This window comes from Myotis daubentonii, chromosome 2 (assembly GCF_963259705.1).
Source record: "Myotis daubentonii chromosome 2, mMyoDau2.1, whole genome shotgun sequence".
Taxonomy (NCBI): domain Eukaryota; kingdom Metazoa; phylum Chordata; class Mammalia; order Chiroptera; family Vespertilionidae; genus Myotis; species Myotis daubentonii.
The window spans coordinates 161,853,258-161,868,185 of record NC_081841.1 but is presented as its reverse complement, the minus strand read 5'-3'; the positions used below and the strand labels follow the sequence as shown (position 1 = coordinate 161,868,185).

The 14,928-nt window shown below is 36.3% G+C and overlaps 1 protein-coding gene across 3 annotated transcripts in view; it reads right to left on the bottom strand.

Moving 5' to 3' along the window:
* UCHL3 (ubiquitin C-terminal hydrolase L3) overlaps nucleotides 1–14,928 on the bottom strand; it is a 53,950-nt gene that overhangs the window by 24,710 nt on the left and 14,312 nt on the right. For all 3 annotated transcript variants that reach the window (XR_009451349.1, XM_059684844.1, XM_059684843.1), the window contains 4 exons: nucleotides 10,967–11,095; nucleotides 6,494–6,650; nucleotides 5,730–5,815; nucleotides 3,808–3,855 (listed from right to left, as the gene is read on the bottom strand). Coding sequence is in view for 2 of the 3 variants with exons in the window: in XM_059684844.1 (XP_059540827.1) it covers nucleotides 3,808–3,855; nucleotides 5,730–5,815; nucleotides 6,494–6,650; nucleotides 10,967–11,041 (366 nt within the window). In the remaining variant the exon portion in view is untranslated. Of the gene's footprint in view, nucleotides 1–3,807; nucleotides 3,856–5,729; nucleotides 5,816–6,493; nucleotides 6,651–10,966; nucleotides 11,096–14,928 lie in introns of those variants that run through there.

The following is a 14,928-nucleotide window of genomic DNA, read 5'->3' as shown; positions in this document are numbered from 1 at the left end:
GGGGCGGGAACTGGGAGGAGGGGAGTTATGGGGGGAAAAAAGAGGAACAAATGTAATAATCTGAACAATAAAGATTTAATTAAAAAAAAAGAAAAAAAAAGAATAAATTCTGTGTTTCATGTACTCACAACCGTAACCCTACTTTTGCCCATCCCTGTACAGTGACTAGAATATAACAATCTATATTCCACAAAACAGCCCCACACAACAAAGAACTGAAACTTTCCAAAAATGTATAGTGCCCTATTGAGGAATAAAGGCTAATGAATATGTTTTCTTTACTAAGGGGCTTACGAAAAAACAAGATTTAGCCTTTTTTTTTCTTTTGGTAGTTCTTACACCACTAAGGATAGTTCTGAGCCAATTCTGGTGAATTCATAAATGTGTTGTGCCTATGTGCAAGGAATGGTGTTGGATATTTTGGAGAAAGCCCAAATGAATCAGATACCAACCCGAGGCCCAAGAGCCACAGTAAGAGTGATATGACACCACATTTCATCAAAACTAAGGCACCACTGGTTATAAGATGTATAATTTATATTATAAAATGATAACATAAGGGAATTCCACCAAATAAATTATGATGTCAACTATAAGACATCCTAATTTCAGAGCTGCTAAAATGTGCAAAAAATATACATCTTTCCCTGGCCGGGTGACTTAATTGGTTGGAGCACTGTCCCATATACCAAAGGGTGGCGGGTTTGATTCCTGGTCAGGGCCCATACCCAGGAAGCTACTGGGTAATATTGTTTTATTACCCAGCAGGTTCAATCCCCAGTCGGGATGCATACGGGAGGCAATTGATCAATGTTTCTCTTTCACATGGATGTTTCTCTCTATCTTCTCTCCCTCCCCATTCCTTTCTCTAAAGTCAATAATAATATCCTCGGGTGAGGATTAAAATAAATAAATATATCTTAAATAAATGAAAATAGTTAAAATGCAAATAATAGGAGTCATATAAAAGAGTCTGTAGAAGGGATGGATTGCTTTATGAAGAAAGTGGTATTTAAGCCCAAGCTTGAAGGGCAGGTAGACCTAGGAAGACTAGAGATTGAAAGAAGGAGTATTTTTAGGAAGAGGGAATTGCAAGAGGTAAAACACAGCAACAATAAAGTGAGGGATGGCTAGAGAGAAATAATTAAAAAGAAAACACTGTTGAAAAACTGGAAGGGCCCTAACCGGTTTGGCTCAGTGGATAGAGCGTCGGCCTGCAGACTAAAGGGTCCCAGGTTCGATTCCGATCAAGGGCATGTGCCTTGGTTGCGGGCACATCCCCAGTAGGGGGCGTGCAGGAGGCAGCTGATCAATGGTTTTCTCTCATCGATGTTTCTCTCTATCCCTCTCCCTTCCTCCCTGTAAAAAAATCAATAAAATATATTTTTTTAAAAACTGGAAGGACAAAGGTTAAGCAAACCTTGTATACAGGTAAGTAAGGAGGCTAAAGAGACTGAATATTATTACATATGCTTGGGTAATGGTTAGCAAATGCTTTTTCTTTTTTTTTGCCCCAATACACTTTATGGCTATAACATACACCAAGAATGGGAGATGCAAAACTCGCAGAAGAGATTAATTCTTGTGGGAATACAATTTGAAAAAGCCATCTAGAATATCCTAACTTCTCCATCCACCTTACCTTGAGAATCATTTAGGGAATCCCTAGAAAATTTCAGTAGCAAATGATTCAGGTTATATTTCAAAAAAGATAATCCAGCACAATTGTGTAAAAATGAATGAGAATTAGAAAAAACACTAAAGACTGAAAATTTACATAAGCAGCTAATTTTCCAGGCAAGAAGTTAAACAAATTTAAATTACATTAGTATTAGTGGGGAAAATGTATGGTAGACAGGGAAGAAAATGTGTAAGACACAGGACAATAAACTCACACAAGAATATGTGCATTCTAAAATATTAGTCATTCAGTTTAGATCTGGAAAAAGAGATCTGAACATTATCTAACATGAGGCAGTAAAGCTGTAATTTGGATAAAGCAACTAAAAGGTGGCAAGAGAAGTATCCTGAAGACACTTTTTAAAAAGTAAACAAGTATTAAAGCATTTGGTTCCTTTATTACAAATAACTGTTTTCATAGTTTACAAATCTCATGCTGATCATCATCATCATTACTAATTTTAACCCTATAATTTTTTTACTTTGGTTAATCCTCCCGAGAGGATAATTTTTCCCATTGATTATTAGAAAGAGTGGAAGGGAGGGGGGGAGACACAGAGAAACATCAATGTGAGAGAAACACATCCACTGGTTACCACCCACACGCACCCTAACAGGATTGAGCCTGCAACTGAGGTATGTGCCCTTGACCAGTATTGAACCCGAGACCCTGCAGTCCATGAACCGACACTCTAAGTCTAACCACTGAGTAAAATCAGCTAGGGCTTTAAATTAAAAACAAAAAAGGAAAGCATACCAGGATCATATAAAGCAATTAAAAAAAAACAGAACATTTCATTAATTTCCAATCTGGAGCTACTTAGACATTCTTTGCGTGCATGTGTATCTGTATGTGTGTGTCTGTGTGTAAACAGTCAAAAAACCAAAAGTCCACATTTCTGAAAGCAGAACCTGACAGCAACCAAGAAGGTATGATATAATTAGGAAGAATTAGTGTTTACATTTCTAAATGGTTTTATTATAAACATTCACAGTTATCCAGTTTAATCTATGAAAAATTGTTGTTATACCGTAGTATCAAATTGTTGTCTCCTTAAAAAATTTTAAGTAGTAGGAATATTTAAGTTCACTATTTTTAAGTCAGGTATTTAAAAAATATTGTTAAGACATAAAGGGCAATGTCAGCTTTGTACATTAAAAAGTATGGTTTAGAGTCACACATGGGGGTGAAAAAGAAAAACATCTATAATCTTCTGGTGTTAAATGTGTTATAAATATACCAAATGACTTTAATTAAATTATAGTCACTTAGATTAAAATACCTTTTCACAAACTTCCCCCAAGAGTGGGAGTGTGAGGTTGAGAGAAGAAATGGAAGGAGGGAATGAGGAAAACCATTAGAATGAAACAAGGGGGTGAGAGGAGGAGGGGTAACCTAGAAGAACTCACTAACAGAGTAAAGATGGTGAAGATCATCGCATTGCCCCAAACAGATTTACTGAGCAAAGAGAAGGATGCAGCTTTTTGCTAGAAGCTGGGTGTGATAAAGACTCTTAAAAATCATACAAGTTATCCATCTGTACTACAGTGCAGGTATTTTTCTCAAAATATGTGCAAGTCAAAGGAATCTCATAGGGCAGTGATTTTCAATATCACAGAATTATTAAAACATGCAATACCTATTTAGTCAGGACTACTGATCTCTTCTCCCTTAGACTTACAAATAAAAAAATGACACAAGCCAACACAATAGCTGTCTGGTATGAATGAACCAAAATTAGACCTATCTTTTTTGTCAGATTGGCAAAAACATATATTTTGGGGTGGCACAGAATTTTAGTAATTAGTTTATATGTGCCATGAGATGAAAAAGGTTGAAAATCACTGTTATAGGGAAGTCACAGGCCATCAGTTACCCAAAGCAAACAACACACAACCTGCAATCTATCTAAATAATTAGACAAACTGAGATGGCCGATATAAATGTGCCTGTTAACAATCTGTCAAAATGTGTTTTTGTGCTACTTCATGACTAATTTTTGCATAAGAGCCAATTCCTTCAAAGGAAAAAAAGAAGTCCAATGAATTTTTTTAAACTACATGTTATATAATAACCTTGTGGTTAAATTTACACATGGCAGAGGAGTTTTGAAAAATGTGAAATACCTCAGTCTGACCTTCATGGGCACTGGTCTCATGAGTAACTCGAATAGCCTGTAACAGGAATGCAAGGTGTTAATAGGGGGGAAAATGACTATATCCTACTTTTTAAATGAAAACAATACTAAATACTGATGAAACAACAAATTGAAGTAAATTCAGGAAAAGTTTAATTTAAAGTATTTAAGAATATTTAAGAATGAATTGCTGTACTTTCCAACCCACAAATCTCTGAAGACTTAGGATATTGAATATTGAATTATTTGTAATTTCCAGGTGCAAGTGGGAATCCTAACTTAATTGTTAGGACTGACATTTAACACTTTGTTCAACTGAGACTCGAATGAAGTAAGCATCTCATGAGAGAGACGGGAAAAGCTTAGCTCATCTGTTTCTTCAGGTTACATGCTCCTCTGCAGCTCTGGCTGTAGTTATGCTTAACCATGCAGCTTCAGGCAGAAGTTTAGAAATGTGGAGCAAAAGCATGCATTTACCAGGAGCTAGAGAGTTTAGTTTCCTGAACTTAAAAAAAAAAATGCTCTTATAATAATACCCTCTATTAGCAAAGTTGAAGAGAAATAGGTAAAGTAGTAAATTACAGATGAAAGTACAATCTCAATGCATGGCAATTTAGCCATAATTATCAAAGCCTTAAAAACATGCAGTTTGATTCAGCAAATTCTCTTCTATAAGTTTGTGTATTTACATATAATTGTATATAAGTATATATCTTTATGGATGGATATTTGCAAAGATTTAGCTATTTGCAAAGATTAGGACTATTGATCTCTTCTCCCTTAGACTTACAAATAAAAAAATGGTTGTATTTTTTAAACAGTGAAAAGAGAAAAAAATACAGTAATTTATTTGTTAAATAAAATACTACACAATGGAAAGCTATGCAGCCATTAAATGATGATGTCAAATATATACTTACTGGTATGTAATACGTTTGTGATAAGTTAAGTGAAAAAAGCAAGTTATAAAACAATATTACAGTGTTATCAAATATTCGTTTTTAAAAAGTGTGTATATACAGATATGCTCCCTATAAAAAATATCAATGGTGGCCACGTCTCATTGGTGAGATACTATTGACTTTTGTGTTATTTCATTTTTATGTATAATGAAGATGTTTTATGAGCTCTGCAGGTTTTTTAAAGAAAAACACAATTTAAAATAATCAAATTATATTACAATGGTAAAAATAAATAATCAAATCAATAAATTTACTGGGAACAAACTCTGCGTAAAGCACTGTTCTAGCTGAGTAATATATACACCACACTGCTTCTATTTTCAAAGAACTTACAATTTGCTTAATGTTACCAATAGGTAGAAAGCCTAATATAATATCGTATGTCAAGTACAACTGAACAATAAATTTTAAAAAAGGTAAAATGCCTTCAAAAGAAAAACAGATTTCAAAATTAATAAAATTTAAATACCATTCTAAGAAAATTTTATGAAATGGTACAATCATTTAAAACTAGACTTTGTGGCCTGTCTTCACACATGCAAAAATATTATGCTGATAAAAGAAGTAGAGTATGATCTAACATCTACCCTTAAACCTTTGTTTTTTTTCCATTGTCTACAGCCTTACTCCAAATTCCCCGGGAAAGACATACAGAGCATATATTTATTGGAGGGAGGGAATGATGAGAAATAGTCTATCATAAGATATTTATAAACTTGTAAAACAAACTGCTTTTTCTCTCTCATTCAGCTCTGGATATAGAAATGAAGCAGTAGTTTATGGATATTTCAGTACTGTTACCTGAAACATAAAAAAATGCCTTTTTAATGGATGCAACCAAATCCATAATTGTTCAAAATGACAGCCTCAAGACAAACCCCCAAACTGAATCTACAATCCCATAAAACTTTGCCCACATATAAAATCAAGACAAATAGAAGGTACCGACGTCATAGTTCTCCAGGTATCTGGCTCGTTCTTCAGGGCTCATTGACACAGACTCCTCTAGGAATTTTTTCAAGGTTGATCCAGATTCTGAGAATATTAAACAAGATAAAATTAAAAAGGCTTGATATCTCAAAGAGACTGGTACTAGAAGCATGCTGCCTATTTTTCAGGTAAAACCTTTTCACTGTTTAATTAGGCATGTAAGAATATTGGCCTAAATGATAAGGCTTAAGTTGTTTGTTTCTTAAACCTCCGTTTATCAACAATATAAAAGAATGAGAAGGATTATTAGTTCTTCTAACAGTATATACATCCCCATTATAAATGAAAGAAGGGAGGAAAATAGTCTATGTAGTACTTTGAAAGAAAGAATTAGAGCACCACCTAGTGCTCAATAAGTTAGCTTATACTTTAAGGCAGCGGTTCTCAACCTGTGAGTAGCGACCCCCTTGGGGGTCGAATGACCCTTTCACAGGGGTCGCCTAAGACCATCGGAAAACACATATATAATTACATATTGTTTTTGTGATTAATCACTATGCTTTAATCATGTTCAATTTGTAACAATGAAAATACATCCTGCATATCAGATTACGTTACGATTCATAACAGTAGCAAAATTACAGTTATGAAGTGGCAACGAAAATAATTTTATGTTTTGGGGTCACCACAACATGAGAAACTGTATTAAAGGGTCGCGGCATTAGGAAGGTTGAGAACCACTGCTTTAAGGGATGAAAACAGCAGCAGTGAAAAGTTATTTACCAAAATGCATCTTGTCTTTATTGTTGGCAATAGCATGGATCAGTCCAATTGTTCCACAGGCATTGCTGATTGTTTGCTTCATGAAATATACTGATGATTTAACATCTTGTCCCTGAGATTTTATTTTTTCCTCCTCTTCTGTTCTGAATACTTCATACTATTAAAGAAAAAGCCAATAGTCAAAATATGAAAATAATATGCTAAGAAGGACTTAAACATAAAATGTCAAAAATTCTAACTGTATGGGATATCTTACTAAAATACTGCTTTCAAAAGAATAAAGTAGATTTACATATTCTTACTTAGAAATTTATCTATGATTATAGAGTTCTTGTAGGTCAATATACATTAATAAAATTCTTATTTATATTTTTAAAATATTTATTTTATATATCTATTGAAAATCTGAAAGGATATAAAAAATTTAACAGAGATTATCTCTGGGATAAGAGGTTCCTAGAGGATTTTTACTTTCTGCTTTTTATAATTCTATATAGTTGAATCATCCTATCATAACAAAATTCACACTATATTTATAAGCATACAATATTCAAAACAAACATTCACCATTATTTCTAATAACTGGTTGTAAAACCAATATGGCATAATGATGAATGTCAAAAGTGTGAGCTCTACATGACTGCCATAGTTCACATCCTTGCTTTGCCATTATTAGCTGCGCAGCTTTGACAAATTATTTTCAAAAGTTTAAAAATGAGTGAGGAGAGAAGGGGGAGAGTATAAAGATGACTTTATTGTTTTGTCTATAATTTTCAAATTCCAATAGAGTAAGGAGTCAGCAAACTAGAACCAACAGGCCAAATCTGATCAACTGCCTGTTTCAAAAGTACAGTTTTTTTTTATTTTTGTACTGTCTACATCACACTAAAAAGTTTTTGCACACAAAGGAATCCATCAATAACATGAAGACAACCTAATGAATGGAAGAACATATTCATAAGGAGTTGCTATCCAATATTTATAAAGAATTCATACAACTCACCATAAAACAAACAAATAACAATCCAATTAAAAAATGAGCAAAGAACTGAACAGACACTTCTTCAAAGAGGACATACAGATGGCCAAGAGACATATGAAAAGATGTTCAAAGTCATTAATCTTTAGAGAAATGCAAATTAAAACCACACTAAGTTATCACCTCACACCTGTCAGATGGCTACCATCAATAAATCAACAAACAACAAGTATTGGCGAGGACGTGGAGAAAAGGGAACACTTGTGCATTGTTGGTGGGAATGCAGACTGGTGTAGCTACTAGGAAAAACAATATGGAGGGTTCTCAACAAACTAAAAATGTTACTGCCTAACGACCCAGTGATTCCACTTCTGGGTATATATCCGAAGAAATCCAAACACTAATTCTCCTCACTCATTTTTAATCTGTGTTCATCACTGCAGTGTTATTTACAATAGCCAAGATATGGAAGCAACCCAAGGGCCTGTCAATAGACAACTGTATAAAATGTTGTGGTACATATATACAATGGAATACTACTTGGCCATAAAAAAATGAAATTATTACCATTTGCAACAGTAAGGATGGTCCTAGAGGGTATTATACTAAGTGAAATAAGTCAGTAAGCGCAAGACAAACACCATATGATTTCACTTATATATAGAATCTCAAGAAAAAAGTATAAACATACAAAATAGAAACAGACTCAAAGATGCAGAGAACAGACTGATGGTTGCCAGAGAGGAGAGGGGTTAGGGGGTCGGGTGAGAAAGGGGAAGAGATTAAGAAGTACAAACTGGGCACTGACCGGTTTGGCTCAGTGGATAGAGTGCTGGCCTGCGGACTGAAGGGTCCCAGGTTCAAGTCTGGTCAAGGGCATGTACCTTGGCTGTGGGCACATCCTCAGTGGGGGGTGTGCAGGAGGCAGCTGATCGATATTTCTCTCTCATCGATGTTTCTAACTCTCTATCCCTCTCCCTTCCTCTCTATAAAAAAATCAATAAAATATATTTTTTTCTAAAAAAAGAAGTACAAACTGGTAGTTATGTTTTCATAATAAATTCTGAACCATTATTTCATTCATATAAGTTCAGTTGATAAAAACTGAAATGTTCAATATAGTAAGGTCTTATCCTGATATGTTTGTATGGTTCTACAGTTTAGTTTCTTGTTGCTGTTTAATATTATTGTTCCTTGCTAACAAAGCAAAATATTTGATAACTTCACAAGATTTAATGCTTAGAAGAAAAATCATAAAATGATACAGAGCAAGTCTAGAAAAAAATAAAATGTAATTATGGCAGACCAAAGTAAAAACACATGGTGAAGAGACAATCAAAATATCAGAAAGAAATAATTTATAGCCTTTCCAACTATGATTCCTTGGCTGGTAAACTCAACTATAAAGTACACATTTAAAACCATAATTGACTTTATTTAAAGGGTAATGAGGTACCCATGACAATTCTTTTGCTATTAATACACTTAAGCCATTTGCAACAACATAATCAGTTCCTAAATTAGAACACAGAAGACCAAAACACTTTGTATCTCTTAAAACATCCACTAGATATCCTTGGGTAACTTTAATATGTCACTTAGGAGCTGAAATGGGGAACCTACCAAATTGTAAGAGACATGAAAAAGTAACAGATACCACTGTATTTGCTACTTATGTAAGTATTTCTATAAGTTATTTATAGATTATTCTAGTACTTACCAGTATCTATTAATAACTTATAGAAGTGTATGTTCTTTCTAGCAATAGACACAATAAGCGTTTTAGTGCTAATGATCCATTTACATGAGGAAGGCCTACTGATAAGGATAGCTCTCTAATACTGATGGCCCACTAAATAAAGAGCAAATCTTACTTATTCCTTTAAATAAAAAGTAGGTCATAAAAATAAATGGTTTGGAAAATTTCCAATTCAGATATAGACTCACATTTATATCACACCAACTAAAAAAGCCTAAGCTTTAAGAAGCTGACTTTTTTTTTTTTTTTTTTTTTACTGTTCCTTACAATTGGGATCCTGAGGTAGGTATCTACTTGCTTATTTTAGCAATCTAAGAAAGGGAAAGTTAACACTGGAGTAGAAGAGTATAAATTTAAGTATTTGTCCTACTCTACCTCAAATTCCAGAATAATCACAACCACTAAAAGTAGGTGTTCAGTCTAATACTGGATAACCACAAGAAATTTCTAACTCTAAATTTCTATGAATAGTACAAACAGCTAATATGAAGAAATATCCCTTCTTTAACTAATTTGTTTTACAGTACTCCTAACTAAAAAAGAGAAATATTTCAGTATTTTTTATTTTATCTTGAACTGAGGTTAATTAGCTTTGGTATAAAGAAAATGATCCAGGAATTTCTAGGACTGAGCAAAGCCTAACTCTTAATTTCTGTGAGACACAGCTCCTTCTATTACTGAAAAATAAGATGACCTGAGCATTTTATGCCAAATCATCAACACTCATTTCTCATATATCTTCCCAAACATTTACTTCATTTTTTAAAACTACCAAGTTCATCCTATTGTTTCTAAGTTTAAATAAAAATCAGAAAGATTTGGACTTACAAGCTGTATTAAAATGAACTTAAATGTTCTGGCTCCATAATACATATATCTATATGACATCATTCTAGAAGGCCTGAAATACAGTGACTGGAATTTAAATAGAAATCTAATAACCATCTATAATTCCAACACATCCTAAATCTGCCAATTAAACTATGTTTAATCTTAGTGTTTCCACCCAAATCAAGTTTATCCTGAAAATAATGTAACCCATGCCCATTAGTTATACGTATCACCTTAAAAAAAGCAGATTTCTTTTTACATATATTTTTAGATTTACATATTTTATACATTGAACATTTGAACATATTCTTTACTCATATATTTTCTAAGACAGATTTAAGATCATCATATTACTTAACATTTCTAAAGTATATACATCAAGCCCTGGCCAGTGTGGCTCAGTTGGCTGGTCGATGGCCCGTGCATTAAAGGGTTACTGGTTCGATTCCCGGTCAGGGCATCTGCTTGGGTTGTGGGCTCAATCCCTGGTAGGGGGCATGCAGGAGGCAGCCAATGGATGTTCCGCACTGACACATCAATGATTCTCTCTCCCTCTCCATTCCTCTGTCCAAAAACCAATAAAAAATTCTTAAAGTATATACATCAAAATGTGAATAAATGTCACATCAAACCATAGTTGAGGCAATCTCACTAAATTTTTTAAAAGAAGAAAATTACACAAGTTTAAAAGACTAACTCAGGGTTTTATTGTCAGTCTATAAATCAAAATCTAAATATCATCTCTTCAATAAAACTAGATATTTAAGGTATCCCTGCTCCCTAGATTTCTTCTTTTTATGCAAGAAGGGAGTCATTTGTTGTTAAAGAAGAGCATAATATTTAATAGAACAATAAAAGAGAACTTTGCATTTACTGAAAACTTCATATCTTACTTAACAATTACCTTTTCTGTAATAGGGAAGAGAAGTAATACTGCACACACTGGTCTTGGTACCATGCTAAGGAGTTCAGGATCCATTCCATATACATCGACAAATTGCCATTTAGGATGCAGGCCTAATTGTTTGAGAAACTGGTAAAAGAAGAGGGAAATATATATATATGTATATATAGTGTTAATAAGGAAATAATCAACATGAAAATACTGTGTATCTATACACTAGTATATAAAAGCCTAAGCTACCATTACAAACAAACAACCTGAACAACAGGTTGACCAGTCGCTATGACGCGCACTGACCACCAGGGGGAAGATGCTCAATGCAAGAGCTGCCCCTGGTGGTCAGTGCACTCCCACAGCCAACCTCCTACGGCTCCTCCCCAACCGGCACTGGCTGGCCGGCCCAACCTCCCGCAGCCCCTTCCCCTGCCCGGCCAACCTCCTGTGGCCCCTACTCTCGGCTCCCCCCCCCCCCCATCAGCTCAGATTGGAGAGGACCAGCCAGCCAACCTCCTGAGGCCCCTTCCTCCCCCGGCTGGCCAACTTCCTGCGGCCCCTCACCTCAGTCGGCTGGCCCCCCTGACTGGCTGGCCAACCTCCTGTGGTCCCTCCCCCTTGCTGGCCAGCCCCCAATAGGCCCCAATCACCGGCCAGGCCAAGGGACCCCACCTGTGCATGAATTTGTGCACTGGGCCTCTAGTCTAATACATAAAAGGGAATGTAGGGTACAAATATTACTGATATTCAGTAAGAATGAAGTAGGTTTCCCATAAATAGGGGATGATACTAAGCACAACGTTTTTCAAAATCCATTACTTTGGGATGGAATATAGTAAGCCAGGATTTCACCAAACCCATACAAGTCCTAGTAGATAATTATTTTAGAAGATCAACACAGTTTATCCTACTTGCCTGAAGTTTAAAAATAAATAGGTAGATATCATAAATCATATCAGTAAGTAAAGATTATATAAAGCCAAAAAAGTCCAATGGACTTGCGCAAACACCAAATAATGCTTGATATAAGGAGTACACTTCAGGCTTCCTGACCTCTATTACACAATGAAACCCAGTCAACTGTACCGATTATTATATCTGGCAAAACAACTATAACAAAAGAATAGTGGTTTGTTTTGTTTTTTGTTGTTAATCCTCACCCAAGTATATTTTTTTCATTGATTTTTTAGGGGGTGGGGAGAGGCTGAGAGAGTCAGAAACATTGATGTGAGAGAGACACATAGATTGGTTGCCTCCCACATGTGCCCAGACCAGGCCGGGGATCCAACCTGCAATCAGGTACATGCCCTTCACTGGGAATCGATCCACGACCCTTTGGTGTGCAGGCCAACGCTCTAATCACTGAGAAACACCGGCCAGGGCAAGAATAGTGTTTTTTTATTAAGATTTCATAGGAAAATAAAATGCCAGGCCCTAATCTACTGCAGAGAGAAAAAAGAAAAATGTAATAATGAGAATTATGTCAATTTCACAAATTCTTAACAAAAGTCTATACTTAATAAAGATGATTTTTTAAAGTGTACTATCACAAAATAAGTTTCAGATGACAGAAAAAAATGAGAAGAGGAAACAAAAAAATCATGTTAAGAATTCATCATTATACCTTACCTCAAAAATACATTATAGCATCTACTGGTCTAACATCATCAGTCAGCGTGTCTCAGTGGTTGAACGTTGGACCTATGAACCAGGAAGTCACGGTTCCATTCTGGGACAGTGCTCCTGTCTGGGTTGTGGGCTCGGTCCCCAGTAGAAGATGTGTAAGAGGCAGCCGATCAATGGTTCTCTCTTATCATTGATGTTTCTATCTCTCTCTCCCTCTCCCTTCTTCTCTAAATCAATAAAAATATATTTAAAAAAATAAAAAGGTGCCTTAGGTATTTCTCCCTAAAGAATGGTCACATGTTCTTAGATCATCAGATCAGATCTTGCTAAATCAGCAATTTTCAACCTTTTGCATCTCATAGCACACACAAACTAATTACTAAAATTCTACAGCACACCAAAAATATATTTTGCTATTCTAACAAAAAATAGGTATAATTTTGATTAAAAAAATAATAACAATAGTAATTACCTAACCTTTTTGCTTCAAAGTGACTTTTACAAGAATCAGGTGTCTGCCCAACCGGTATGGCTCAATGGTTGAGCATTGACCTATGAACCAGAAGGTCACAATTCAATTCCAGGTCAGGGCACAGCCTGGGTTGCGGACTCAATACCTAGTAGGGGACAATGCAGGAGGCAGCCGATCAATGATTCTCCCTCATTTTTGATGTTTCTGTCTCTCCTTCTCCCTTCATCTCTGATTCAATAAAAATATATTTTAAAAAATCAGGCATCTGTATTTAGATGTAAGTATTTCTGGTAACCAACCAGATGCAACATTATTATGCAACATGACTGATACGATGCAACTTTATTATATGACCTATATATTTATGGTTTAAAACAGGTCATTCACACAGGACGGCTACTGTTGTGTTGGCTATTGTCATTTTCTTATTTCACAATCTAAGGGAAAAGAGGTCAGTGTCCCTGACTCAGTAGTCAGGTATTGCATGTTTTAAAAATTCTTACAACTTACTAGTTGAAAATCTGTGCTAAACTGATGGGAAGTAAGCCATGTTTCATAAACAGCATTATTAATCTCACACACAGGTATTCCCATCCATTTATCAGCTGTAGGGAGCAGCTCTACGGTTAAGCCTCAGACTGACCTGTGGCAAGGCCACAAACAAATACCAGCTTGGAGGGCGGAGCCCTCTTGGCTTAATTAAGCTTAACCTTATAGCCCTCCCTAGTTCCTTCCTAGGTAGCTAATAGGCTGTGGAAGGTGCAGCAAGTGCTGCCAAAACAAGGTGAAACTCACAAGAACATTTTAAACATGTTGACCACTGCCCTTGTTTTGATCTCATAAAACCTGGTAGCAGATTGGGTCTTTCTGTGTCCTCATCCAGGCACTGGAGATCCACTGAGCCCCAGCTGTATTCTCTTTGTCTTCTTTAATCCTTCACTGCCCCTCTTCAGGCTCACTGAACTCTTGGTTGTGCTGGCCCGGCACAATCAGCCAGTAGAAGAAACTCTACTTAATGATAACATATTGGTCAAAAATAAGGTCTTAGATATGTGTTTATTTAAATATATATTTTTTTTATTGATTTCAGAGAGGAAGGGAGAGGGAGAGAGACTTATCCACTGGCTGCCTTCCAGGCATGTGCCCTGTCCGGGAATCAAACCCGGGACCCTTCAGTCCACAGGCTGACACTCTATCCACTAGCCAAACTGGCTAGGGCTATATATTTGTTTTTATTTGTGTCACATTAAAGAGGTAGAAAAGATACATTTGGTTGTTAATCTAAAATCAGGCATTCATTTAATCAACTCCAAATATTACCTGCACAGGACTGACAGCCCTAACCCTGATAAGAGGATTTAAATGTATATGTTAATGTTATGTACCCCTAAAAGCCATATTGTAATCCTCCTATCTAATAAAAGAGAAACATGGTAATTAGCCTTACAACCGCTACCCTTCCCATTGGCTAATCAGGGCGATATGCAAATTAACTGCCAGCTAAATGGCGGTTAACCAACAACAAAGATGGCAGTTAATTTGCATATGTAGCTGCAATGCTGGGAGGAGAAAGGGGAAGGACTGAAGAATGGTGATCTGCAACCCAGGCAGCAGGCAAGAGCTGGGGGGTGGGCAAAGGCCGCCTTCAGCCTGTGATCGCCATCGGAAAGCCGGTTGGGGTTGCTGGCTGACCTGCGCCCACCATCGGAGGGCAGGAGGGCCGGGGCACAGGCCAGGCCGCAACCCCAGATGCCCCAGGGGCCAGGGTTGCCGGATGGCCTGCACCCAGTGATTGCCATGACGATCAGAGGGCAGGAGGGCCAGGGCGCAGGCCAGGCCGCAACACCGGACTCCTGGGGCTGGCGGCTGG